This window comes from Suncus etruscus, chromosome 3 (assembly GCF_024139225.1).
Source record: "Suncus etruscus isolate mSunEtr1 chromosome 3, mSunEtr1.pri.cur, whole genome shotgun sequence".
Lineage (NCBI taxonomy): Eukaryota > Metazoa > Chordata > Mammalia > Eulipotyphla > Soricidae > Suncus > Suncus etruscus.
In genome coordinates this window covers 34483500-34507751 of record NC_064850.1, presented here as the reverse complement: position 1 = coordinate 34507751, position 24252 = coordinate 34483500, and the positions used below count along the sequence as shown (strand labels likewise).

The 24252-nt window shown below is 52.7% G+C and overlaps 1 protein-coding gene across 1 annotated transcript in view; it reads left to right on the top strand.

Annotated features, from left to right (window-relative positions):
* Window positions 1-24159, top strand: part of NRDE2 (NRDE-2, necessary for RNA interference, domain containing) — a 35457-nt gene extending 11298 nt beyond the window's left edge. The window contains exons 3-14 of the mRNA XM_049769918.1: window positions 1209-1442; window positions 4450-4599; window positions 11322-11769; window positions 12202-12607; window positions 14478-14611; window positions 16711-16831; window positions 17856-18031; window positions 19340-19726; window positions 20316-21256; window positions 22079-22217; window positions 23219-23290; window positions 23969-24159. Of these exons, the coding sequence (XP_049625875.1) occupies window positions 1209-1442; window positions 4450-4599; window positions 11322-11769; window positions 12202-12607; window positions 14478-14611; window positions 16711-16831; window positions 17856-18031; window positions 19340-19726; window positions 20316-21256; window positions 22079-22217; window positions 23219-23290; window positions 23969-24094 (3334 nt within the window). The 3' untranslated portion in view covers window positions 24095-24159. The remainder of the gene's footprint in view (window positions 1-1208; window positions 1443-4449; window positions 4600-11321; window positions 11770-12201; window positions 12608-14477; window positions 14612-16710; window positions 16832-17855; window positions 18032-19339; window positions 19727-20315; window positions 21257-22078; window positions 22218-23218; window positions 23291-23968) is intronic.
* Window positions 24160-24252: the final 93 nt, after the last annotated feature.

The window sequence follows — 24252 nt, the reverse complement described above, 5'->3', positions numbered from 1 at the left end:
CTAATATTACTGAAAATAACTCTTTTTATACTGTTGCTCCAGAAATATATCTGGTAAAAGGACAAATGAATTTATTTTATTTTTTGGCTTTGGGAGTCATAATTGGTAAGCCTCGGGGGTTTCACCTGGCATGTTGCTCAGAGATCACTCCTGGTGGTGCTCAGGATATTGGGTGGTGCTGGCATTGCACCCCAGCATCTTGCTTGCATTGCTCCAGCCTTTAGAACCGTTTTGCCAGCTCTCTGATTACTTCATTTCAAATATATATTAAGGGGACCAGAAGAACAAGGGGGGCAGAAGTATAAGGGTCCAGGCACATGCCTTGCAGGCCACCAACCCAGGTTCAAATCCCTGTTACTTCTAGCACTGCCAGGGATCACTCCTAAGACAGACCCACAAATAGACCCTGAGCACCTCTGGGTATACTCTCTCCTCTGCCCTCTTATCCCCATGAATTGGTAAGAATGCATAGCTATGGAAATTAGAATTTTTTTCCTTTTTTTTTTTTTTGTCTTGGGACTATACCCAGTAGTGTTTAGAGGACCATATGGGTGCTGAGAATTGAACCAGGGTTGTTGTGTGCAAGGCAAGCACCTTATTCCCTGTACTATCTCTCAGGTCCTAACTCTGAAGCCTTTAAGGTGAAAAGCAAAAATCCAGGAAGGCTTAATAGTATATCAAATACATGGTAGAATATTATGCCTGTGTGGGCCCTTAACAAATATCCTTTTACTGGTCTGTATTTGCTAAATACTCTCCATCCTCTCTTCCCTAAGTGAAGAGAATTTTTTTTCATTTGTTTGTTTTTGGGCCACACTCGGTGATGCTCAGGGGTTACACCTGGCTATGTGCTCAGAAATCACTCCTGACTTGGGGAGGGGGGCATATGAGATGTCAGAGATCAAACTGAGGTCCATCCTGGGTCAGCTGCATGCAAAGCAAACACCCTATCACTGCGCTATCACTCTGGCCCCTGAAGAGCATTCTTTTATATTTTTGGGACACACCCAGTAGCACCCAGGGATTGTTCCTGGCTCTAGGCTCAGAAATCACCCCTGGCAGGCTTGGGGGACCATATGGGATGCTGGGATTCGAACCACCGTCCTTCTACATGCAAGGCAAACACCTTACCTCCATGCTATCTCTCCAGCCCCTGAAGAAGATTCTTAATGTTGCTTCTGATTCTCCCTTTCCTGTTCCCCTAACAGAAGTCCTCTGATATCAGAGTCGGCGGATGAAAGTGACATTAATAAAAAGCACAAACAAACAAGCAAGAAAAGGAAGAAAGAGAAGAAGAGAAAGAAGAAGCATCAGCACCAGAAGAAAACCCGGAGAAGGCACAGCTCATCCTGCAGCAGCGGGTCTGAGCCTGACAGTGACTCTGGGAAGGATGTCTTTTGCCGCAGTGGTGGCACTGACGTCCAGGCCCCCGAAAACACCAGGTATGTCTTCACTCTATAGATGTCTTATTTATTTGTTTTCATCCCCCCCCCCCCCCCCAAGGCACCATGATTTCCAGTACTGTTCCCTGTCCACACTTTCAGGCCTGTGCCTTCCACCGTTGGCTTAGTAACCCTCTGCCACCTCCCACCCTCTACCTTTGATTTAAACCTGGGATTGTTCTCCCTGGTTGTCATCTGTTAGGCATTTGAATGACTGTTGAGACATTCTACTCAAACGGAGCCAGCTTAGAGTTGGGAAGTTTGGGGGGAGACTTTTCATTTGGACTAGTGACAAAAAGGAAGGAAAAGAAACAGTCCCCTGAAGATATCACCAGGACCACAGCTTTATTCCAAAAGGTGAGAGCTCAAAGATGCACACTCAGCACAAGACAGATCCTTGCTGCTAGGATGTGATTACCATCCATTCACTGCCCTCAACCAGCAGCCTGGGGTGTGTGGGTTTCTGGACAACCCATTTTTCCAGCATTGGCTTCTGTTCTGTAGCACATGTTGGTTTAGAGCTGCCATGTGTCAAGTATGGGACATCATGGCCGTGGTGCCCTCTCCCAGCTTGGTATCTATTCTTTCCCTGCCTTCACTCTGCTCTCAGCCTCGTGTGTTCTGGTCATGCCACAAAAGGCTCCAAGCAGTGACCCTTGATGTTGGCTTTGCCTCTCCTCTTGCTTGTCCTGACACCCTCCACTGGGAAGGTGGGACAGGGGGGCAAAGTGGAATGACTTGAAACATTCCTAGCTAACTTTTTTCCTTTTTTATTTGGAGGGGGGTTTGGGTTACACCCAGCAGCGCTCAGGAGTTACTCCTGGCTCTATGTTCAGAAATCGCTCCTGGCAGGCTTGGGGGACCATATGGGGTGCCAGGATTCAAACCTCTACCCTTCTGCATGCAAGGCAAATGCCTTACCTCCATGCTTCCTCTCCGGCCCCATGGCTTTTTTTTTAATAGCTGAGAGACAATGAATTTTCAAAGCTTTCCCGAATCCCCTCTGGATCTGCTATTGGAACCAGAAAGATGATTCTTACTAGCCCATGCTTCATCGTGTCAGAAGCTATCTTTATGGTCATAGTTCTGTGGCACCCAGATGGCCTTTTTGAAGCCTGTTGGTATTTTGCAGACTTTCTCCCATATGAGCCATTGGCTTGGTCTTTGTTTCCCTCCTGCATCCTCACCATTCACTTTTCTAGACTTCCTAGGAAGGTGACCCCTGAGATGTCTTCTATAGATACAGGACCAAGATATTAGGGCATCGTAAAACTCCTTCTGTTCTGTCAGGAAAGTGGCTTCATGAGGATCTATCATTATATGGGGCTATTTAGGGGTGATCTAGGGACAGTTTCTCCTGAGTTGCACAGCAGTCATCATTGACCATCTTTCCTGGATGAGCTCCATTTCGCCTTCGTTGCCAATACTCCATCTTGCTTTTGTACCTCAGTGCCCAACAGGGGAGGGAGCAGGACTCACTCCCCACTCAGCCTACAAGGAGCCCCATTCCCCTCCCTGTCCAGCTTTCCTTTCTCTGTGGATCACCCAAACTCATTTGCACCCTGCACAATTTTTTATTGACAGGAAACTTTCCACTGTTTCTCTAAAGGAACTCTGTTAAAAAAAATACCCTATATTTTAACCTGAGATGCATCACTCAACAAATATTTATTGAGTAGCAGCTTTGTGTCCCAGAAATGCCAATGCCTTGTAGTCCCAGCCAAGAATGATTTAGAAGCTTCCAGAACCTTTATTTCTGTCTGGACAGAGCCAAATAGGCAAAGATGGAGCAACAGTTAATGGCCTTTCGGGCTGCTTTGGCAGCTCTGGGTCTTCAGTTTTCGAAGCTGATTTTCTTGGGAGGGAGGAAGGTATTAGATGCCTGACAAGCTCCTTTGACCCCTCAGGAGGTGGTTGCAGTGGCAGTGGGGCTGAATGGAAGGCCAGAAGTGTACAGAGGGATGCATGGCTTTGTTCTGCAGGGGCCACTCTGCCCTTTACGGGAAGGTGCTCCTAGAGGTGAAACTGTCCTGAGCTGGCTCTGTGAACAGGAGACTGATCTGGGGGTCCAGGATGGAGCCGTCTGGGGCTCTGGCCTTTTCCTTCTCTGCCAGCTCAACTCGGTGACCTGGTCACTATTAGGTTGGCTCTGGGGACTCTAAGCAGCCCTCTTGTTTGAGTGTGTGTGTGTGTGTGTATGTGTGTGTGTGTGTGTGTGAGTGTGCAATCTGTGTGAATGAGTGTGTGACTGTGTATATTATGTGAGTATGAGTGTATTTGGGAAGTATGTGTGAGCATGTCTGAGTGAATGTGAGATTGTGTGTATGACTGTACGTGAGTTTGAGTGAAGGTGAAGTGTGTGTGAAACTGAGAGTGTATAAGTGTGTGTGTGAATGTAGGTGTGTTTGAATGCGAAGTGTGTTTGAACGTGTCAGAGAGAGAGAGAGAGAGAGAGAGAGAGAGAGAGAGAGAGAGAGAGAGAGAGAGAGAGAGAGAGAGAGGCTGCACTTACTTTGAAAGTATGGGGATCTCTGTCTGCCATGCCTGAACTTACTTTCTAAGAGTCTTGAAGTGACCTTGAGCTAAGAAGGCCCCAAACATTTCAATGGTCCTCAAACTATGGCCCGCAGGCCACATATTGTATTTATTCCCATTTTGTTTCTTCACTTCTAAATAAGATATATGCAGTGTGCATAGAAATTTGTTCATAATTTTTGTTTTTACTATAACCTGGCCCTCCAACAGTCTGAAGGACAGTGAACTGGCCCCCTGTTTAAAAAGTTTGAGGACCCCTGATTCTGAATTACTCCGGCAGGACAATTGGCTCCCTGGGGCCAGTGCTCATCTCTGCTGGCTTAGTTGGGTCTCCGCAGTGCCTCCAGCCCCTGTCCCCTCCATTGACAGCACACCTGTGCCCTTGTTTATTTTGAGATTTAGGTGGAACTTGCTGCAGGGACGATGCTTCCTAAGGCCTCTCCTTATGACTTCCCCTCCTCTCATCTTGCAGCCTGGGAGATACTGCGGCCACCCATCCCAGTGGGCGCCTCGTGTGGCTGGAGGATGCTCAGGCCCTGACTGGAGAGACCTTCCGCCTGGATAAGAAGCCAGACCGTGCCAACTGGGAGTACAAGTCCCTCTACCGAGGCGACATCGCAAGGTATAGCCGCTGGCCCACCCTGGGGAGAGGCTTCTCCCTCACACCCGCTCTGTACCCTTTGCCCCCCTAGATTCTCCCGGTTTCTCTCTCTCTTTGAGGAAGCGTCTGAACTCCCATTCAGAACTGAAAAGTTTTACTTGACACGAGGGTCCAGATCAGATTAATGTTATTTATTCAGGGCCTCAGCACCCTGCTCAGTAGGCGGTCGGTTAATGCTTGTTGAATGAGTGAGTCTAAAAATACCTTGAAGTCATTCATTTGTGACACATTATCTGGAAGCCATTTGGATTAATCTGCATGCCATTTAAGAAAGTTATGAAACCTTTATTTACACCCCACCCACCTCATGAATGCATTTAAAAAGGACTTTAAATGATAACGTTTCCAGCACACATCACCAGTTAATCATAAAAGTCGAGATGATATTTACTTCAACAATGAGTTTAAACTTTCTCTTCTGATGTGTCAATCAGAATGATTTGGATACCTTTTATTGTTTTATTTTGGAGCCACGCCTGGCGGTGCTCAGGGGTTACTCCTGGCTCTGTACTCAGGAATCACTCCTGGCAGGCTTAGGGGACCATATGGGGTTCAGGAGATCAAACCTGGGTCAATGGTGTGGAAGGCAAGCCTCGTCTCTGCTGTACTAAAAGCTGGCCCAACGTGGCTTTCTTTTTTTTTAATTCCTTTAGGTGCTAAGTGCTTTGTCAGCCACTATAGGGCTATCAGGAGCAATAATACAATCAGTCCTCTTGAATAACTGTCAAGTAGTGAACATGAGAGGTTCAGGGTCTTGGAACAGAAGAGTTAAAGGGGAACTTGAATGTCAGTCACATTCTATTTTTTTCCTGGAGAGTGGGCAGGATATAGGCACACCTGGTGGTGCTCAGAGGACCACATGCCACCTCCAACACATGCAGAGCAGTATTTTGACCTCTTGTAACATCTCTCCAATTTCTTGTTCTCTCTCTCTCTCTCTCTCTCTCTCTCTCTCTCTCTCTCTCTCTCTCTCTCTCTCTCTCTCTCTCTCTCTCTCTCTCTCTTTCCCTCCTTGTGAGTCAAACTCAGTGGCACTCAGGCATTACTCCTGGCTCTGCACTCAGAAACTACTCCTGGCAGGCTCAGGGGACCAGATGGGATGCCAGGGATTGAACCTGGGTTAGCTACATGCAAGGCAAGCACCCTAATGGCTGTGCTGTGGCTCCAGCCTCATGTTATCATTTTTTTATAGGCGAATTATTTCTTAAACTGCACCCCACTTTTCAGTGCCATGCTGAACTTCCACAAATTTTAATTCTGTTTTCACTAATCATGACCTCACTCGTCGCATATGCAGTTCCCACTGAAATCCCCTGGTGACTCACTGCATATGGCTTGTTTCGCTTGTGATCCTTTGCTGTAACGGGGTCCCAGTGGCTGTACTCACCAGGGGTCACGTGTTTTAGTTGTGGCCTTAGGGGCTGCCAGATCACATCTAGCCTGGTGGTGGTGCCAGGGAGGGCGCTGGAGAGCAAGGCATATCATGCTCTCTCACTTACATATATTTTAGGTTTTAAGTCACACCTGGCAGTGCTCAGGGCTTACTCCTTTTTTTTGTTTTTTGTTTTTTGGGCCATACCCAATGATGCTCAGGAGTTACTCTTGTTACTCTTGGCTATGTGCTCAGAAATTGCTCCTGGCTTGGGGGACCATATGGGACTCTGGGGGATCGAACTGCGGTCCATCCTAGGTTAGTGCGTGCAAGGCAGACAGTTGCCTTACCCCTTTGCGCTACCACTCAGGTCCCTCAGGGCTTACTCTTGACACTGTTCTCAGGAATCACTCCTGGCAGTACTCAGAGGGCTGCTGCAGTGCTAGGAATTGAACCCAGATCGGCCATGAGCAAAGCAGCTCCCTATCAGCTATACTATCTCTCCAGCCCTATCTCTAAAATATATCAATACTCTTTAAAATTTTGTTGTGGAAAACAAACAAACAAACAAATCAAATGGGGTCAGAATGATAACACAGTGGTAGAGCATTTGCTTTGCACGTGGTTGACCCAGATGGACCTAGGTTCAAATCCCAGCATCCCATATGGTCCTTTAAGCTTGCCAGGTGTAATTTCTGAGTGCAGAGTCAGGAGTAACCCTTGAGCACTCTGGGTGTGGCCCAAAAACCAAAAAAAAAAAAATGTTGTGGGTTTTCTATGCCTCCTCCATGCAGTCCCACAGAAGAGCTGAGTACTCTTGGGCAACAGGGAAGCCAGCAAGGCCCATAGAGTATGGACTGCCCGGTAACCCCACGTGCAGCCTTTTTTTTTACTTGGCAGTGTTGGGGTTCGATCCTGGGCCTCACACATGCCATGCAGCAAGTGCCTCCCACTGAGTGACCACCTCAGCCTTTGGATTCCTTCCCTCACATCCGTTAGCCTGTTGGGTCGCCTCACCTCCTCTGTGGGAACTGGGCAGTTTCATTTCCTCAGTGGAAAGAGTCTCGGAGCTTAGACTGTGCGCCCAACCAGCAGCAGGGGCCGAGCGGAGCCTTTGTTGCTGCGCTCCCAAAACATTCTCTGAATTATTTAAAACACACAGAGAGGCGGCCACTGGTATAGAAGAACTGGTGGTGTTGCTGAAAAAACCAGCCCAGGCCAGTTGCAGAATGTCTCCCCATCTGAGTTAGGAATCACATCTCCCTCCATGCCTCACCCTCAAACGTCAGGCCTATGTGGTATGGAGCCGGGGGTGCATAGCCCTCGGGGCTCTTAATCTTGGGGCACAAAAGGAGCCATAGCCAGCACACTTGGCCCTCAAGGCCTCATGGTGGAGGAGGGTGAGGAGAGACAAGCCCAAAGGCACTCCTGGCGCAGGCCAAGGGCACAGTCTTGTCTGGCTCAGTGGTGCTCTGGGCGTCGGTGCCTGGGAAGGGTTATTCCCGGACACTGCAGGACTGTCGTGGCAGGGACTGAGTCTTACTTGGCACGAGACAGCGGGAAGCAGGCAATGTGGAAGGTGCAGGTAGCTGAACCAGCAGCATGTTTGGGGGAGCTGGCCACTCTCTAGGGAGATAAGAGCCATTGTCTGAGGTGCCTTGTGGGACCTACTTTGAGGGAGAAGGTGGCAGACAGAGGCTGTGGGCCTTGGGCAGGTAGAAGGAGAGCCAGCAAGTGGCTATCCCAGGAAGACCTGTGTGGCGGGTGTTTCTAAAAGCGGATCTCCTGCAAATGGGGAGCGCCTGTTGGTGGGGCAGGTTCTAAAGTTGGGGTGCAGCAGAGTTGGTTACCTTTGGGAAATTCCTGCGGATCAGCTGCGAGTTCAGCCGGCTGGGTTTTTTCTCCATTTTTGGAGTGGAGTGTTGTCTCCTTGGCTGTTCACCAGATGAAATAGTTGGCTTGTGCTCGGAGCCAAGTTTGATAAAATAATAATAATTTAAACTTATCTAGCTCTGACTCGGTGGTGAAGGATTGCACAGAGATAAATGTTCTTTTTTAAATAAAGACTCTCTGTAAACCCTTTGGATCTCCTAGGAAGCCTGGCAGAGCTATTGCTGTTGTACCCATTTTACAGATGAGGAGGTCGAGGTCCAGGCTGGGATTTTTTTCTCTTTTTTTTCTTTGACTGTAAAACACTAGTCAATGGTGGGTTGGGAGCTGGGCACAGGCAACTTGACTGGGGAGAGTCCTGTGGTGAGGAAAATGGCGAGGGGGAGAGAAAGGAGAGAAATCTGCAGCTGGGTTTAAACTTTGAAGGAGAAGGTAGCAGAGGCTGGGGCCTTGGGTTTATCGAACCCCGTGCTCCAGAGTGCTTGCCCCTTCCTCCCTCCCTCCCTCCCTCCCTCCCTCCCTCCCTCCCTCCCTCCCTCCCTCCCTCCCTCCCTTCCTCCCTCCCTTCCTTCCTTCCTCCCTCCCTTCCTTCCTTCCTAGATCTTATCTGGGTATCGAAATGTTGCGGTGAATGATAAAGCAGCTGCAACCTAACAGCGGGAAAGTGGCTTAATAAACGGTGGCACTTCTCCTAGAGAACAAAAATTGTATTTTCTTTGTCTTAAAAGTGCTTTTGAGGGGTCCGCACCTGGCTGTACTCAGGGCTCACGCTTGGCAGTGCTTATGGGTTCCTTCTGGTTCTGTGTTCAGGGTTTACTCCTGGCTCCACATTTAGGGCTCACTTTTGGCAGTGCTCAGGACTCCCTCGTGGTGGTGCTCAGGGCTCATTCCTGGCTCTGTGTGCAGGGTTTACTCCTGGCAGTGCTCAGGGATCACTCATGATAGTGCTTGGGGGTTACTCCTGGCTCTGTGCTCGGGGCTTGTTCCTGGTGGACTAGGGTAATGTCACTTCAGCATGCTAGTGTCTTGCCTGCTGTACTATCTTTCTAGCCCCCAAGTCATATTTTCTCAGACTAATGGTGGAGAGAGATGCTTGAGGGAGGGCAGAAAGCCCAAGGCTTTGGGGCCTGTATGTTTTGACAGGATGCATAGACATGAGAGTATACCTGCTCGCATGAGACGCTTCTCTGTGTTGGGGCTGGCCAGGCCATCCAGAAGGACCCATTCCTGTGACCTGGGAAGAAACTTGTTCACGGTCACCCATCAATGGTGTGGTTGAAATTTGGACCCATGGGCCCGGAGAGATAGCACAGCGGCATTTGCCTCGAAAGCAGCTGATCCAGGACCAAAGGTGGTTGGTTCGAATCCCGGTGTCCCATATGGTCCCCCGTGCCTGCCAGGAGCTATTTCTGAGCAGACAGCCAGGAGTAACCCCTGAGCACCACCGGGTACGGCCCAAAAACCAAAAAAAAAAAAAAAAAAAAAAAAAAATTGGACCCAGAAAGCTCAGATCCAGAGACTTTTGTGTCATCGGTTCTAGAAACCTTCTGTGAAGGTCATTTGATAAACACCACTTTGAAGCCAGAGACTAGATTTTTTTGTTTTTTTTTGTTTTGCTTAGATTTATTTCTTAATGAGCAGAACAGTCAGACATGACTGTCTCATACTCAACGCATTGTAGGTCCCTTGTCACCCTACTTCCCCATATCACTCCATGACTGAAGTTGCTTTTGCCTCTGAAGCGAAACTGAGGTTCCTCCCAGGGTGATGTGGACAGATTGGAAGAGAGAGGATGCAGAGAGAAGCTGTCAGTGGAAGAACCCGTCCCGACGTGTGGGGCTCCCTGTGCTGTGGGTCCTCTAGTCCACAAGAGATTGTGATGAGAATTGCCAGATTCTGCAGAAGCTGAAGGATGTGGACAATGCCTACTCTATGCCTACCTGCCGTTCATATGCTCTACCTACCTCCTCACCCTCCTGTCCTATGTCCTGCCATGTCTCAACCGTGTGGAACCCGCAGTTCTCAGTGCACTGCCCCTGGAGCACAGCATGGCCTTCATGTTCTCTCTTGGTTTAAAATGTGGTGCTTGTGGCCCACAGCCCTTCTGGGTCAAGTTTCCACTCTGGGTGCACCAGTCTAGCCCAGAATGTTGCAGAAAATAGAAGCTACCCTGAAACCCCCTCCTGTAGGCAGCTTCCTACATATCCCCTGCCGGGCACTGAAGTGTCAGTTGTGAGGGAAGAGCAGTTCCTCAGCATAGGTTCGGGGACCCCCTGTGCTGTGGCATTGCTCAGGAGTCTCCTCTTTATCCTGCTGTCACCCTTTCCATTGGTGGACTCTGCTTCCCTATCTCCTGCTGCTGGGCAGGCATCTCTGAGGATGTCTTACCTAGGTCCTAGCAGATAGACGGTTTCCCTGCTCCTGAGTAAATACCTTGGAATAGATTCGCTGGCTCAGAGGCATGCTCTAAGTTTAGTGTCTTCTTTCTTATTTTAAGGAAACTGGCAGAGTTTTCCCCAAACTGACCGTCCTGGTGGTTTCTGCCCCCCCAGCAAGTGGCTGCCCACACTCCGCTGTCTGACTGCTCTGGCTGGGCTGTGGTGTCATTTGCACCTTCCCAGTGATTAATGATGCCAATGGCATTTTCCTGGGCGCACTGGCCCTTCACAGTGTCTCTGGTCAGGTCTTGAGCCAGGCTGTTGGCCCCCTTCTGGATGGAGGGATCATTCCTATCTGCAGTTTGGGGGCTGCCTACAGACTCCAGACAGTTACTTGTGAACCCTGTTTCCTCTGGAATAGAAAATCACTCAGAGTAATTCTGATGGGCCTACTTTGTGTTAGGGTTAGAGAAAAGAGAGGAAAAGGACATTTTCTGTTTTTTTGTTTGTTTGTTTGTTTTTGTTTTTGTTTTTGGGCCACACCCGGCGGTGCTCAGGGGTTACTCCTGGCTGTCTGCTCAGAAATAGCTCCTGGCAGGCACAGGGGACCATATGGGACACCGGGATTCGAACCAACCACCTTTGGTCCTGGATCGGCTGCTTGCAAGGCAAACACCGCTGTGCTATCTCTCCCGGCCCGAAAAAGGACATTTTCAACCTCCTATAGGATGCTTTTTCCAGTGGGAACACTGGGACCTTCCTGGTTAGTGGTATCCCCTACAGTCTCCTAAAAGGGGGTGATTTCCTGACCCCGCTCAGGTGCGGTGAGCGTGCATGTGACACAACATGTGTGACTTGTGTGACAGTAGAGCTGCCTAGAAACAGAAGTGATGGCCTCCTGGACTCCAGAAGGCCAAATAGTTTCAAGGAGGGACTGTGGCATGCCGATCCCTGCTCTCACTGGGGCTAAGGTGTCCTGAGTCTCGGGTGGCAGAGCTGGGCCATGCCAACCCTCAACCGCCATGTCTCTCTGTTCCCGGCAGGTACAAGAGGAAAGGCAGCTCATGCCTGGGCCTGAACCCCAAGAAGCAGTGCGTTTCCTGGGAGGGGACCCCCCGTGAGAAGAAGCCGGCACACAAGCACAGCAGCGAGCGCTACTTCTCTAGGAAGAACGTCAGCCTGCTAAGCATAGATGGTGTCGCCCTGAGCCCGCCTGGCCAGCCTCCCGCCCCGGCCACCTTCATCCCTTTGGCAGGCCTGGAAGAGGCCTCCCCTCCTGTGACCAGCTGGCTGAATCCTCTGGGGATCTACGATCAGGCCACCACGCAGTGGCTGCAGGGCCAGGGGCCCCCGGCGAAGGACTCTCAGGAGCCTGACACCCAGCCCGACCCTGAGAGCGCCCTCCTCAGGGCCAAGGTGGAGGACTTCAACCGCAGGGTGCGGGAGAGCCCGCATGACGTGCAACTCTGGATGGACTTCGTGGCTTTCCAGGTAAGTGCTGCTGCCCTGGGCATGTGCAGGGGCCCTGGCCTTGCCCTGAGCTCAATGGGTCTCTCTGGGGACCACAGGCCATCTGGGGTGGGGGGTGGGGTGACACCTGAAAATCAGAATGTGGGGGTTGGAGACAAGGCCTGGCTTCTGGAGCAGGTGTCCCCAGGAGGAGAATGCAGGTGGTGCCCTGCCCCTGCTGGTGTTCGTGGGACCATGTGCATGTGAGTCCCACATCCCGCCTCGTACCACTCACACAGGTGGTAACACTTGTGTATCCCACATGGGACACCTGGAAGAGGCTTCTGGGGTGTCGTTTCATGAGCCCTTGGAGTAACACAGCCAGGATCAAAGCCCGCTCCAGGTTGGAGGGGGAATTATGCGCTGTGGGTGTTCCCTATGGGCGCAGTGCTGAGTGGGTGTCTGTGTGTCCAGGATGAGGTGATGCGGCGCCCCGGCCTGTACACGCTGCAGGTGGATGAGGAGCCTCGCCGTCGGGCGTCCCTGCGGATGCTGGTGGAGAAGAAGCTGGCGATCGTGGAGCGGGCGCTGGAAAGCAACCAGGGCAGCGTGGAGCTGCAGCTGGCCCGCCTGCACCTCTGCGCAGAGCTCCAGGAGCCCGGCGCACTCGCCAAAGAGTGGCAGAAGCTCATCTTCCTGCACCCCAATGACGCTGCCCTCTGGCAGAAGTACCTGCGGTTCTCTCAGAGCCAGTTCAGCACCTTCTCCGTGTCCAAGCTGCAGGGCCTGTACGGCAAGTGCCTGAGCACCCTGTCAGCTGTGCAAGATGGGAGCATCCTGTCACACCCTGCCCTGCCTGGCACCGAGCAGGCTCTCTTTGGTAAGGGGGACCCCGACCCTACTTGCCCGGGAGGAGGGCGGGGAGATGCCTTCTCCTGGAGTGAAGACTAGCTTTGAGTTGGGGTCAGGAGAACCTCTGTGGGGGCGGCTGGTCTTTTACTGCCCCTTGGTGAGGCTTCTCCCTTGGGGCCTGTGCAGGGCAGGGAGGGGCCACAAAAGACGTGGGGAGACCCAGCTGTACCCCAGCAGGCCCACATGGTGTCCCCGATAGTCTTTCTGATGGTGTCCTGAGCCGCCTTCCCGACACTGAGGCACAAGGTCCCATAGGCATGTGCATAAGCCTGGTGTGTGTACGTGGGTGTTTGTGTTTGTACATGGCATTTGTGTGCATGTGTTTATATGTTTGTGTGTAGGTGTATTTGTTATTGAGTTTGTGTGTATACATTGTATGGTGTATGCGTGTGTGTGTGTGTGTGTGTGTGTGTGTGTGTGTGTGTGTGTGTGGTTGGCATTCCACAACTCGCTGGCTGCCCCTGTGCAGAAGCAGAGTGCAGACATCCCTATATGAGCTGCCTCTTTCCCTCACCCCCAGAGTATAGGTCCTGTCCGGTCATGAGCTATTCAAGGAAGAATAGGCCTTTCGTTTGTTTTTGCTGTTTGGGGCCAAAGGGACAAAACCCCATGGGTTGGAGCACCGCTGGCCCTTGATGCTTGACACTGGGCCCAGCCTTGCGGTCCAGGGATCATGCAGAGCTGGGACTGATCCCAGGTGTCCTGCCCACAGCCTGTGTTCACCCTGTGATGCTCTCTCCGGCCTCGCTCACTCCAGGCTGGACTCCGGGAGTTGCCTTTGCTGCTTCTTCTGTGATCCTGGAAAGATGCCTTGGCCCAGCCATTCAAACCCAAAGTGTCCCCTCAGCAGCATGTCAGACTTTCCGTGCTCCCAATCTTATGAGAGGTGATCCCAGAATCATGTTGGGCATATAGGACAAGGCAGACTTCGTTTTATTCAAAACCCTGCTATTGAGCCTTTTCTTACCTTTTAAAAACTTGAATTCATTGCTCTAGAAATAAGCATTTTTAACCGTGGGAGTTTCATACTTGATATTTGTGACATGCCCTATAGCTTCTTATTAGTAAATGGAGTTGGGCTATGAATCAAAATGTTCCAAGCGTTGAAGAAACCTTTCCTGTTTCTAGAAGCTGCAGAGCAAAGGCTGAAAACTGCAGGTGAGCAGTGCCACCTAGTGGTCGGCCTCCTGCAGCGCTTCGCTTTGCCTGCTGAGTTTTCTGCCATCTTTGATCTTTGCCTTACTCGGTTCCGACCAGCCTCTTACCTCCTCTCCATGTTTCATAGCTTGCTTTTGGTGCTAATATGTGTCTTTTTTTGGGATTCCTATAAAAGGATAATGAAAGGACTATTCAATGAGTATAGTATGGCACTGCTGTGAGTCCTGAGAACCAGGCTGTGTGTGTATATGTGTGTGTTTTAAACTGTGAGTGTGGGGCCTGAGTGATAGCACATCTGTAGGGCGTTTGCCTTGCATGCAGACAACCTGGGGCAGACCCAGATTCAATCCCCAGCATCCTATATGGTCCCCCAAACCTGCCAGGAGCGATTTCTGAGCACGGAGCCAGAAATAACCCCTGAGCACCGCTGGGTGTGGTCCCCAAACCAAAACCAACCAACTAACAACAAAAAAAACTGTGAATATGTTTGTGTGTAATTTTGTGTGTTTTATGAGCATGTGTGCATGGGTGAGTACTCGTGTGAATGTGTTTGTGTATGCATGAGTGGCTGTGTGAGCACACACGTATGTGTTTATGAACTTGCAAATGTATGTGTGTGGCTCACAGACTCAGCTAAGCCGAGATCCCCTTCCCCACTCCCCTTGTCTCTCCTCCCCCAGCTCTCTTTCTTCAGCAGTGCCACTTCCTGCGGCAGGCTGGCCACACCGAGAAGGCTGTGTCTCTGTTCCAGGCCATGGTAGATTTCACCTTCTTTAAGCCCGACAGCGTGCGGGAGCTGCCCACCAAGGGACAGGTACGTCTGCTGCTCTCCCCTGGTCTTAGGGGTACCTTCACACCGATCTGGGGGTCCCTTCTCTCAATCCTGCTCTGCCCCAGCTTGGGACAATGCGGGAGGATTTTTCCCCTCCAAGACATAAAGACAGATTCACCCAGCCCCTTTTCACTGATCAAATCCCCCATTTAGGCTGTATTCCACAGTCACGAAGGCCTTTCCTAGGGTAGAGGGTCTTCCAATGCTACTGAAGGGCCTAGGGTCTCCTCCTGGTGGTTCTTGTCCAACCAGGCCAGAGGATCCATGTGAGTGATAGAGTGATCTGGGGGTGGCTCAGGCCACCTTGGTGGTAGTGGGGGGTCTCCAGGGTCAATTGGCAGTGCCGCGGTCCCCTGTGGTGCTTGAGGGTGGTGGTGTAGCACGAGGGATAAGTGGAGATGCGCCATATGTGAGGCACGTGCCAGACCCCACAGGGCCTCCCTGGCCACAGGGAAGTTGACAGAGAACTTGACGTTCTCTTCCTTCCCTGTCCCCTCCTTCACTCCTTTCCCTTTCCACATGGGCCACCATTGCCACCTAGAGGACGGTTCAGGAAGTGCAAATACTTGCATTTAGGCCAATGTACATAGAAGCATCATGGATTTTCTCCGACTTCCCAGACAAGATTCGGTAGATTATTGGTCGATAAATAACTCATTGTTCATGCCAAAAAGCCAAGCTACTTAAAGACATTTTCTGTGCCTCAAAAGTATTTCTTAGCAGAGACATTAAGGCATGAAGGGTACAATAGGAGACAGGCATTAGAATGTCCTGATCTCCTAGCTCCTCTGGGTGTGATCACAGCACAGGGCTTGGAGGTGAATGGCCCACAGGGACTGAGGCTCATCGGAACCTTATCTCAGTAAAAAGAGCCTGGTCCTCACTTTTGAGATTTCCTTTTCATTTCTTTGTACTTAATTAGATTTTGGGCTTTAGGGGTTATATCTAGTGATGCTCCTGGCTCTGCACTCAGGAATCACTCCTGATAGGGCTCAGGGGACCATAGGGATGCCGGGAATCGAACCCAGTTTGGCTGCATGCAAGGCAAACTCCCCAGTGTGCTATCTAGCTCCAAGATTTATTTTTAATTTAATTTTTTTGCTTTTGTCTTTTTTTTTATATAATATCTTTATTTAAGCGCCATGATTACATAACCCACTGCTATGTTCTGTAGAGGAAGTCAGTTGGGTGGAATGTTCACAGACTTCTGTTTGCCATATATGTTGTTACTGCTGTGCGTGTCATGACCAGCAGTGCTGGGGGTCAGACCCAGGGCCAGAGTAGACAGTGTTGGGATTGTTCTCTCTTCCCAGATACACCCCCTCAGTGTAGGGACTAGGATGTCAGGATGCATGGCTGTCCAAGGCTTGCTGGCCTCCAGGGAAGGTTTCTTCCACAGGCTTCGCTGGGTGAGCTCCTGGCTCCCACTGAAGTTTCTCATCACCAGGTCACTCAGTGCTTTCCTACTGGCCACCACACTTCCCTGGTGCTCTGGGAGCTGAGTCATTGCCCGTTGGCTGGCTGCCACACACGCCATACACCTGGTACTCCAAGAGCCATTGAGGGGTGGGAAATGGGGTGCAGTCCTCAGTTTCATAGGCTACAGGATGCTAAGTCCATTCCTGGGGTGCCAGTCAGGCCCCGCAAGCACTTCTTGCATCCTGACTGCCTGCAGAGCAGCAGAACCAAGAGTGGTTCCACAGATGATAGCACAGAGGGGAGGGCACTTGGCTTGCAGGGGGCTGACTTGGGTTTAATCCTTGGCATCCTCTATGGTTCTCTGATCATATCACTTCCAGGAGTGATACCTGAGTACAGACTCAGGAATAAACGCTGAGCACTGCTAGGTTTGAGCCCCCTCCCCACAGCAGGCTAAAGAGAAGCAGGACTTGAGGCATTATAGGGCCTAGAGGCACTGGGGGATTGGCTGTGTCCCCCTGGAAGGGCCCTGCCCATTCTCTGTGTGCAGAGAAGGGCCTGAGAATAGGTCTAGGTCTTCTTGCCCTGGGGATCACAGGATCAGGGTTCAGAGGCCCCTCTTCCACCTGCCCCCAAACTAATCCCCATCTCTCCCCATGCAGGTGGAGTTCTTTGAGCCCTTTTGGGACAGTGGCGAGCCCAGAGCTGGTGAGAAGGGTGCCCGAGGCTGGAAGGCATGGATGCACCAGCAGGAGCGTGGTGGCTGGGTGATTGTGACGCCTGGTAAGGTGCCCCCTGCTGGACAGGTGATGGGTCTGAATTCAGTAGTAGTAGAATATTCTAGAAATATTCTAGAAAAATCAGAAATGTTTTCCAAGGACTGTTATTGCATGCCCCCTTTCCTTCCCTGGGATTTCTGAGAAGGTGCCATGGCCTGTTCCTCATCCCCTGTGCCTCATTTTGTATGTGCAAGATTGTCTGGAGGTTGGGGGGCCGGGAGAGATAGCACAGTGGCGTTTGCCTTGCAAGCAGCCGATCCAGGACCAAAGGTGGTTGGTTCGAATCCCGGTATCCCATATGGTCCCCCGTGCCTGCCAGGAGCAATTTCTGAGCAGACAGCCAGGAGTAACCCCTGAGCATCGCCAGGTGTGGCCCCCCCCCCAAAAAAAAAAAAAAAAAAAAAGATTGTCTGGAGGTTTCTGAGCAGGAGCCTTGGAGAGTGTCCCTTTCAGAAATGCTATCAAACAAGCACTCAGGGCTTCATCCTGGCTCTGCACTCAGGGGTTACTCCTGGAAGGGATCAGGAAACCATATGGGATGCTGGGGATAGAACCCCAGGTCAGCTGCATGTCAGATAAATGTTTAACCCACTGTACTATCACTCTGGCTCCTATAATGGACTTCTGGATCAGGAACATTCCCTTCACTGCAGAAGGGTCTCTTGAACAAAGCCTTTTAAAATATGACTTTCCAGGGCCAGAGTGATACACAACAGTAGGGCATTTGCCTGACATCCCATATGATCTCCTGTGATTTCTGAGCACAGAATCAGAAGTAACCCGAGCACTGCCAGGTATGGCCCTCAAACAAAACAAAACAAACAAACAAACAAAAGACCTTCCTGTCTCAGTGGTCCTCATAGTACTAAAAAGCCAGAAGCTTGTCTGAGTCTACAGGGGTCCTAAGCCAGGTAGATGATCCAATGGTGGGTCTCAGGGCTCACTCATGGCAGCCCAGGAGCCCTCACAGAGCTGGCCTGAACCAGCTTGGCACTGGTTCTGAACTACCCTGTGCCCTTTATGCCCAGATGAGGAAGATGACGAGGCGGACGATGATGACCAGGAGATTCGGGACCGAACTCTGCCCCGGTGGCAGATCTGGCTTGCAGCTGAGCGCTCCCGGGACCAGAGACACTGGCGGCCATGGCGCCCTGAGAAGAACAAGAAGCAAACTGAGGAGGACTGCGAGGATCCAGAGAGGCAGGCACGTGGGTGCCCATCCCCTGGGAGGGACAGTAGACTGACCTGCCCCCTGTCTTCCCATAGCCAGTTCCCCCAAGCCCAGTCTCTGTGATAGGACTGGGAGGTACCCTGGCCTGAGTGATAGCATGCTGGCTCCTCCTGCTGCCCCTGGGCACCAATAGCAGGTAGGAGTGTCAGGACTGCTAGAATGGACCAGGGGCCAGCACTCCTTCAGAGCCCCCCCTCTGCAGCATCTTTCACCTGAAGTAGGTGCTGCAGGCACAGTTTCTGCCTTGGATTCTTGTGATGTTGTGCTGTTGGCGGGCATAAGGGGGGTGGAAAGAGAGGCCCCTTGAGGCTCAGAATTGCCTTTGGATTTCAGGTCCAGGCACCATTGTGAGGAGTTTCCTGTCACTTCTCCTCTCAGGCCATCAGAGCCTGGGGAGAGAAGCTCTCGGACGGATTTGTCCGAATTGAAGCCCAGGTTTATTCAGTTTGATTAATTCAGTCAAATCCCAGTTTTACTCAGATGTGTCTTTCCTCCCGGTTGAGGCCTCCAGGAGCTGCTGATCAGCAGTGGCAGGAGATGCAGGGCTGCGAAGAACGGGTTGCAACCTCTGTGTGCCCTGGTTAGGCTCTGACCTAACCAGTTCATTGCTCTGAATACCGCCCACTGCTCCTAATGCTCCCACCTTACCTGCCATTTCTCCTGGAGCATGTTTTTTCTTTTCTTTTCTTTTCTTTTCTTTTCTTTTTTTTTTTTTTTTTTTTTTTGGTTTTTGGGCCACACCCGGCGGTGCTCAGGGGTTACTCCTGGCTGTCTGCTCAGAAATAGCTCCTGGCAGGCATGGGGGACCATATGGGACACTGGGATTCGAACCAACCACCTTTGGTCCTGGATCGGCTGCTTGCAAGGCAAACGCCGCTGTGCTATCTCTCCATGCCCTATTTTCTGCAGCAATTTTGTGCTGAGAAAGCACACAATAGGAGTTACCTTCCATCTTTGACTTAACATCGTCCAAGACCAGAGCTAAACTACGCGCCTCTGAATGGGCACTGCGGGGCCTGAGTCTGGGATCTGAGTCTTGGTGGGCAAAGCTGAGAGCTCTGGACTTCAGCTGCTGACCAGGTTGGGAGATGCCAGTGGCCCCATGGAGATTCTTCCTGTGTCTGGCAGAAACTGTGCAACCCTGCCCGAGGTGTCTGTATGGGATCATGTCTGCCTAGGCAGCACCTCTGTGTGCCGCATATGGGGCTGTCCAGAGGTGTCTCTGCTCTGCCTGGTGGCCAGAACACGCCACCAGCCTTACCAGCCTGTTCTCCACTGCAGGTATTGTTTGATGACATTGGTCAGTCTCTGATCCGCCTGACCCAGCCCGAGCTGCGCTTCCAGCTGGTCGCCGCCTTCCTGCAGTTCCTGGGCCTGCCTTGTACCGCCCGCCCACCTGCCGCCTGTTTCTACCTGGCTCTGGATGATGGCGGCCTCTTTGACGGCGGCTTCTCCGATGAGCAGCCGCTCTCGGCGCCATACCCGCCCTTCTCAGGTGTCGGCTATGTGGGCCGCATGGACCCGTTGGGCAGCCGGCGGGGGACCCGGGGCCACAGTCGTGAGGGTGAAGATTTCATCCGTAACCTCTTGCACCTTCTGCTGCCACTGTTTGCCGGCCCAGAGCGGGCACAACTCTGCCTTTCCTGGCTGCGCTTTGAGGTTGCCAAGGTAACCACCTGCTTCCCTCTAGGCGCTTCGGCCTGTGAGGTGATGTGGGGGAATATTTGGGGAGAGCAGATTGTTGCTTCTTGCAGAGGACCCCTCCCCCAAGGGCACTTGCATTGAGGGGCCCCATCCATGTGTGATCAGGGTATCTAATCAGGGCTGCAGTCAAGCACTTTCTTCTGATGATGCAGGTTTGGAGGCTTTGGGGGCCTCCAGAGGAAGGAGGCTGATGCCGCTGCCCAGTTTCTTAGCAGCTGGGCTTTGCCCGTATCCCCCAAGCCAGCCACCTCACTCTTAAGCTCTTACTAGCCCAGCTCTGGGGCTTCCTGAACCCAGGCCGCATTCGTGGGGCTGCGTTAACCAACAGTATGTGGAAACCTGGCCTCTTGCTGTAGAGAACAATGCCAGGGAGGCTCAGCCTAGGGTGGGTCCCTGTGAGCACCAGAGCAATCTTTAGGGACACTTGGCGGGGCTCAGTGAACCCCAGCATGTTTGCCTGATGGAGCTTCTGGCAGTGCCTCTCTGAAGCTCATGGGATATCCTGCAGGCAGGGCCAGCTCTGAATTCATTCAGACTCTCCCCTGCTCTCTAGGTCCTCTGGTGCCTGCACACAAAGAACAAGAAGAGGCTGAAGTCTCGCGGGAAGAACTGCAAGAAAGTAGCCAAGAGTCTCCTCAAGGAGCCAGAAAACGGCAGCAATTTCTGCCTATGGCGTCTCTACGCGCACCTAGAGTGGCTGCTGGGCAACACAGATGATGCCCGCAAGGTGTTTGAGGTGGCCCTGGGCACGGCGGCCGGTGGCCGGGCCCTACAGGACGGCGGCCTCTGCGAACTCGGTCTGCTGTACGCTGAGCTGGAGCTGGAGCTGGGGCTGGCGCCGGAGCCCGACTCACATGGGGCAGCCACAGCCCGTGCGGTCCAGATCCTCACCAGACTCACCGAGACAGGGCCCAGTACGCCCTCCCCCAGCCCGGTGTCTGCTGTGCCCGTGCTGAAGGCACGAAAGGCCTATGAGCACGCACTGCAGGCCTGCCTTGGGGAGGCTGGTGCCCCTGCGTCCACTCCCCATGCCCTGGACCGCCTGGCCAGTGTGGCCAAATGCTTCATGCTCTTCCAGTACCTGACTGTGGGCATTGAGGCGGCCGTGAGGCTCCACGACCAGGTAGCAGCCCAGCTGAGGGGTGCGGGGTCCCCTGCTGGTGCAGGCCTAAAGGACAGGTGCAGTTCCTCACACCCGAGCCCTGTGCTGGAGGTGCTGGCACTGATGCACACGAACCTGCTGCGGTTCCACATGAAGGTCAGCACGTACCCACTGGGCCCCCTGCGCCAGGCGCTCTCCGAGGCCCTGAAACTCTTCCCGGACAACCAGGCCCTTTGGCGGGCCTACGTCCAGGTTCAGAATAAGTCCCACAGTGCCAACAAGACCAGGAGATTCTTCGATGCCGTTGCCAGATCCACCAAGTCCTTGGAGCCCTGGCTGTTCGCGATTGAAGCTGAGAAGATGAGGAAGAGGCTGGTGGAAACCGTGCAGAGGTACTTACTGCCCGTTTCCTTCCAGACCTTGGGGAGGAAGGGGAAGCTGGCACCTGCCCTGTGCCCCACCCTGTCAGGCTCAGGGATGATCAGGGGCTGCCCAGGTCGGGAGGAGTCAGCCCTATGGCCGAGTCACTGTATGTGCTGCTGCTCGCAATCCCGAGTGTGAGGACCATGGATCCTGGGGTGGGCGTCTGAGAGGCTGAGGACAGGCTCTTCTCACTGATGGGCTGGGCGACCTGGCCATGGCCTGCACCCTTTGTGGCCCCTCCTGTGAGGACCACACGGGAGCATGGACCTCGCAGCTTCCCAGGAGTGCTACGGGCCAGTGCCAGCCCTACAGTGCCACACCACATCTGGAGGTGTCCCTGCAGTGGCTGGTAGATCTGGCACCCCACTCCAGTCCATTCTCTGGCTCTCTGCTTAATCTTGGGGGCATTTTTATTGGGTAGAAATTCACAGGAGGCCAGGATGGGCCTCTTTGGACACCAGAGCCACTAGCAGGGTTCTCCCAGCCCGCCCCAAGGGAGCTGACATGCCAAGAGCAATTTGATCTCTCAGGAATCTATTCTGGCATCCCCGGACTCATTTTTCCTCTTCCAGGGGAGTCTGCCTCCTGCTGGAGAGGGGAGGGCAGGGCAAGGTAGAGCAGGGCAGGTTTTCTTTCCGAGCAGAGCAGGAGTGCTGGTGGGTAGGGCTCATCAGAGACCACAGCTTGACCCACCCTCTTCTCCCTTGGCCCCATGACCCCCCTCCCAACACAGCCCTACCTGACCCCCTGGTGTCCCTCATTCCCTGAAGTGCAGCGTGTGTGCCTTGCAGGGTGGATGGCAGAGAGGTCCACGCCACACTCCCAGAGAGCGGCCTGACGCACCGCATCAGGGGCCTTTTCGAGAGCGCTGTACAGAGCGAGGATGGCGAGCAGTGTCCCCTGCTGTGGAGGATGTATCTGAAGTTCCTGGTAAGGATGGGGTCTATGCGGCCCTTCCCCAGCAAGGGCATTTCCAAGCCGGTGGGGAGAGTCACCTCCACCTCTCACCGTGGCCTTCACAGGAGTCGTCACTGCCCTGTGTCTCCTGTCCTCGGAGGCCTGTAATGCTAGTCAAGCCCTCTAGTTTCTCCCATTTTGTCACCTTCTTGCCGGATGTCCCTGGGTGCCTGCCAGACTTCGGGGATTTTTCTGGAGTCAGGGTGAGAGCCACTCATGCTCGTGGACTTTCCCAGTCCCAGACTTTGTCCTGAGAGGGGAGACATGGACGTGGCACCGTAGTCTGGCATCCAGACACAGTGCAGGCTTGTATGCTGCTGGAGAGGAATTTCTGCGAGCTCTGCAGTCAGGCTTCTTAACCTCATATGACACTCGTCTGGGGTCCAGACAGTTTGTGTCCAGTTTTCTTTCTTCCCTTTCAAGGAAGGAAAGTCTTTGCAAAGCCATGCTCTTGGAGGACGCTTTCCCAGAGGTAGGAAAGGCAGGCGGCCCCAGACACCAAGCTGCCTGCAGAGGCTGCAGGGGATGAAGGAGCCTGGGCTGGCACGAGCTGGGTATCCCCAAAGCCAGCAACAGCCCAGAGTTGTACTCATGCCTGTTGAGGGAATGGCCTTGTGTGCTTGGAGAACTGAGACTGGGGTGGTGTGGTGTGGTGTGGTGTGTGTGTGTTTGTGTGTGTGTGTGTGTGTGTGTGTTATGGGGGTCATGATTTCTGCCAGGTGACCTGCAGCTTTGCTGGTTTGTTGCTGTCTTCTAAGGCATCAGGAAGAGGGGAGGAGAAAACCAGCAGCCGGCCCCCAAACCATTCAGCTCTGTGGCTTCACTGGCCACCACTGCTGGGTGTGACACTGGTGATCCTAGGTTTGCTGAGCTCTGCTGGGCATCATTTGCAAACTGACTGGCCGCTCTGATGGCTTTTGAGTGGCCTGTGTGCTGTTTTTCACTTGTGCTTTCCATGCTTATTCCTGCTGCAGGTTTCCTTAGGAAATAAGGAAAGGAGCAAAGGTGTGTTCTACAAGGCACTTCAGAACTGCCCATGGGCGAAGGTAAGTGCTGAAATTCTAGGTGGGACCTTTTTTTTGTTTTTGTTTTTATTTGGGGGGGGGTTTGGTTTTTTTGGCCATACCTGGTGACACTCAGGGGCTTCTCCTGGCTATGTGCTCAGAAATCGCTTCTGACTTGGGGGACCATATGGGACGTTGCGGGATCTAACCATGGTTCGTCCTAGGTTAGTGTGTGCACGGCAGATGCTCTACCGCTTGTGCCATAGCTCCTGCCTCTAGGTGGGATCTTTAGATTCCCACAGACCCTCTGTCCTGGCCTGCTCTGCCCGTATCAGCGGCATTTTTTTTTTGGGGGGGGTTTTGGGTCACACCCGGCGGTGCTCAGGGGTTACTCCTGGCTGTCTGCTCAGAAATAGCTCCTGGTAGGCACGGGGGACCATATGGGACACCGGGATTCGAACCAACCACCTTTGGTCCTGGATCAGCTGCTTGCAAGGCAAATGCCGCTGTGCTATCTCTCCGGGCCCATCAGCGGCATTTTTTCCTTGTGACTCTGTGCCCCATGGAGCCAGAGCCTGGACTGTAGGGCTGCCTTTCCCAGCAACCCTGGCACCTCCCAAGGCCTTGCCGTGCCAGACCCTGCATGGGCTTTATGCTTGACGGGTGGCAGGCAGGCTCGGGCAGGGAGTGGTTGCTGATGGGCCTGGCTTTCTCTACCAGGCACTGTACATGGACGCAGTGGAGTACTTCCCGGATGAGATACAGGAAATCCTAGACCTGATGACCGAGAAGGAGCTCCGGGTGCGCCTGCCACTGGAGGAACTGGATCTCCTGCTTGAGGACTAGGTAGCAGGCTGGAGTGCAGTGCAGCTGCAGATGAGACAAGACAGAGAGATGGGCAGATGGGGTCCTGGAGGCCTCTGCCTGTTGCCCCAGCTACTCTTGGTCACATGTGTCCGGGTGGCAAGTCTCTTGCCTTTTACACATTTTGTGAATGTATAAAT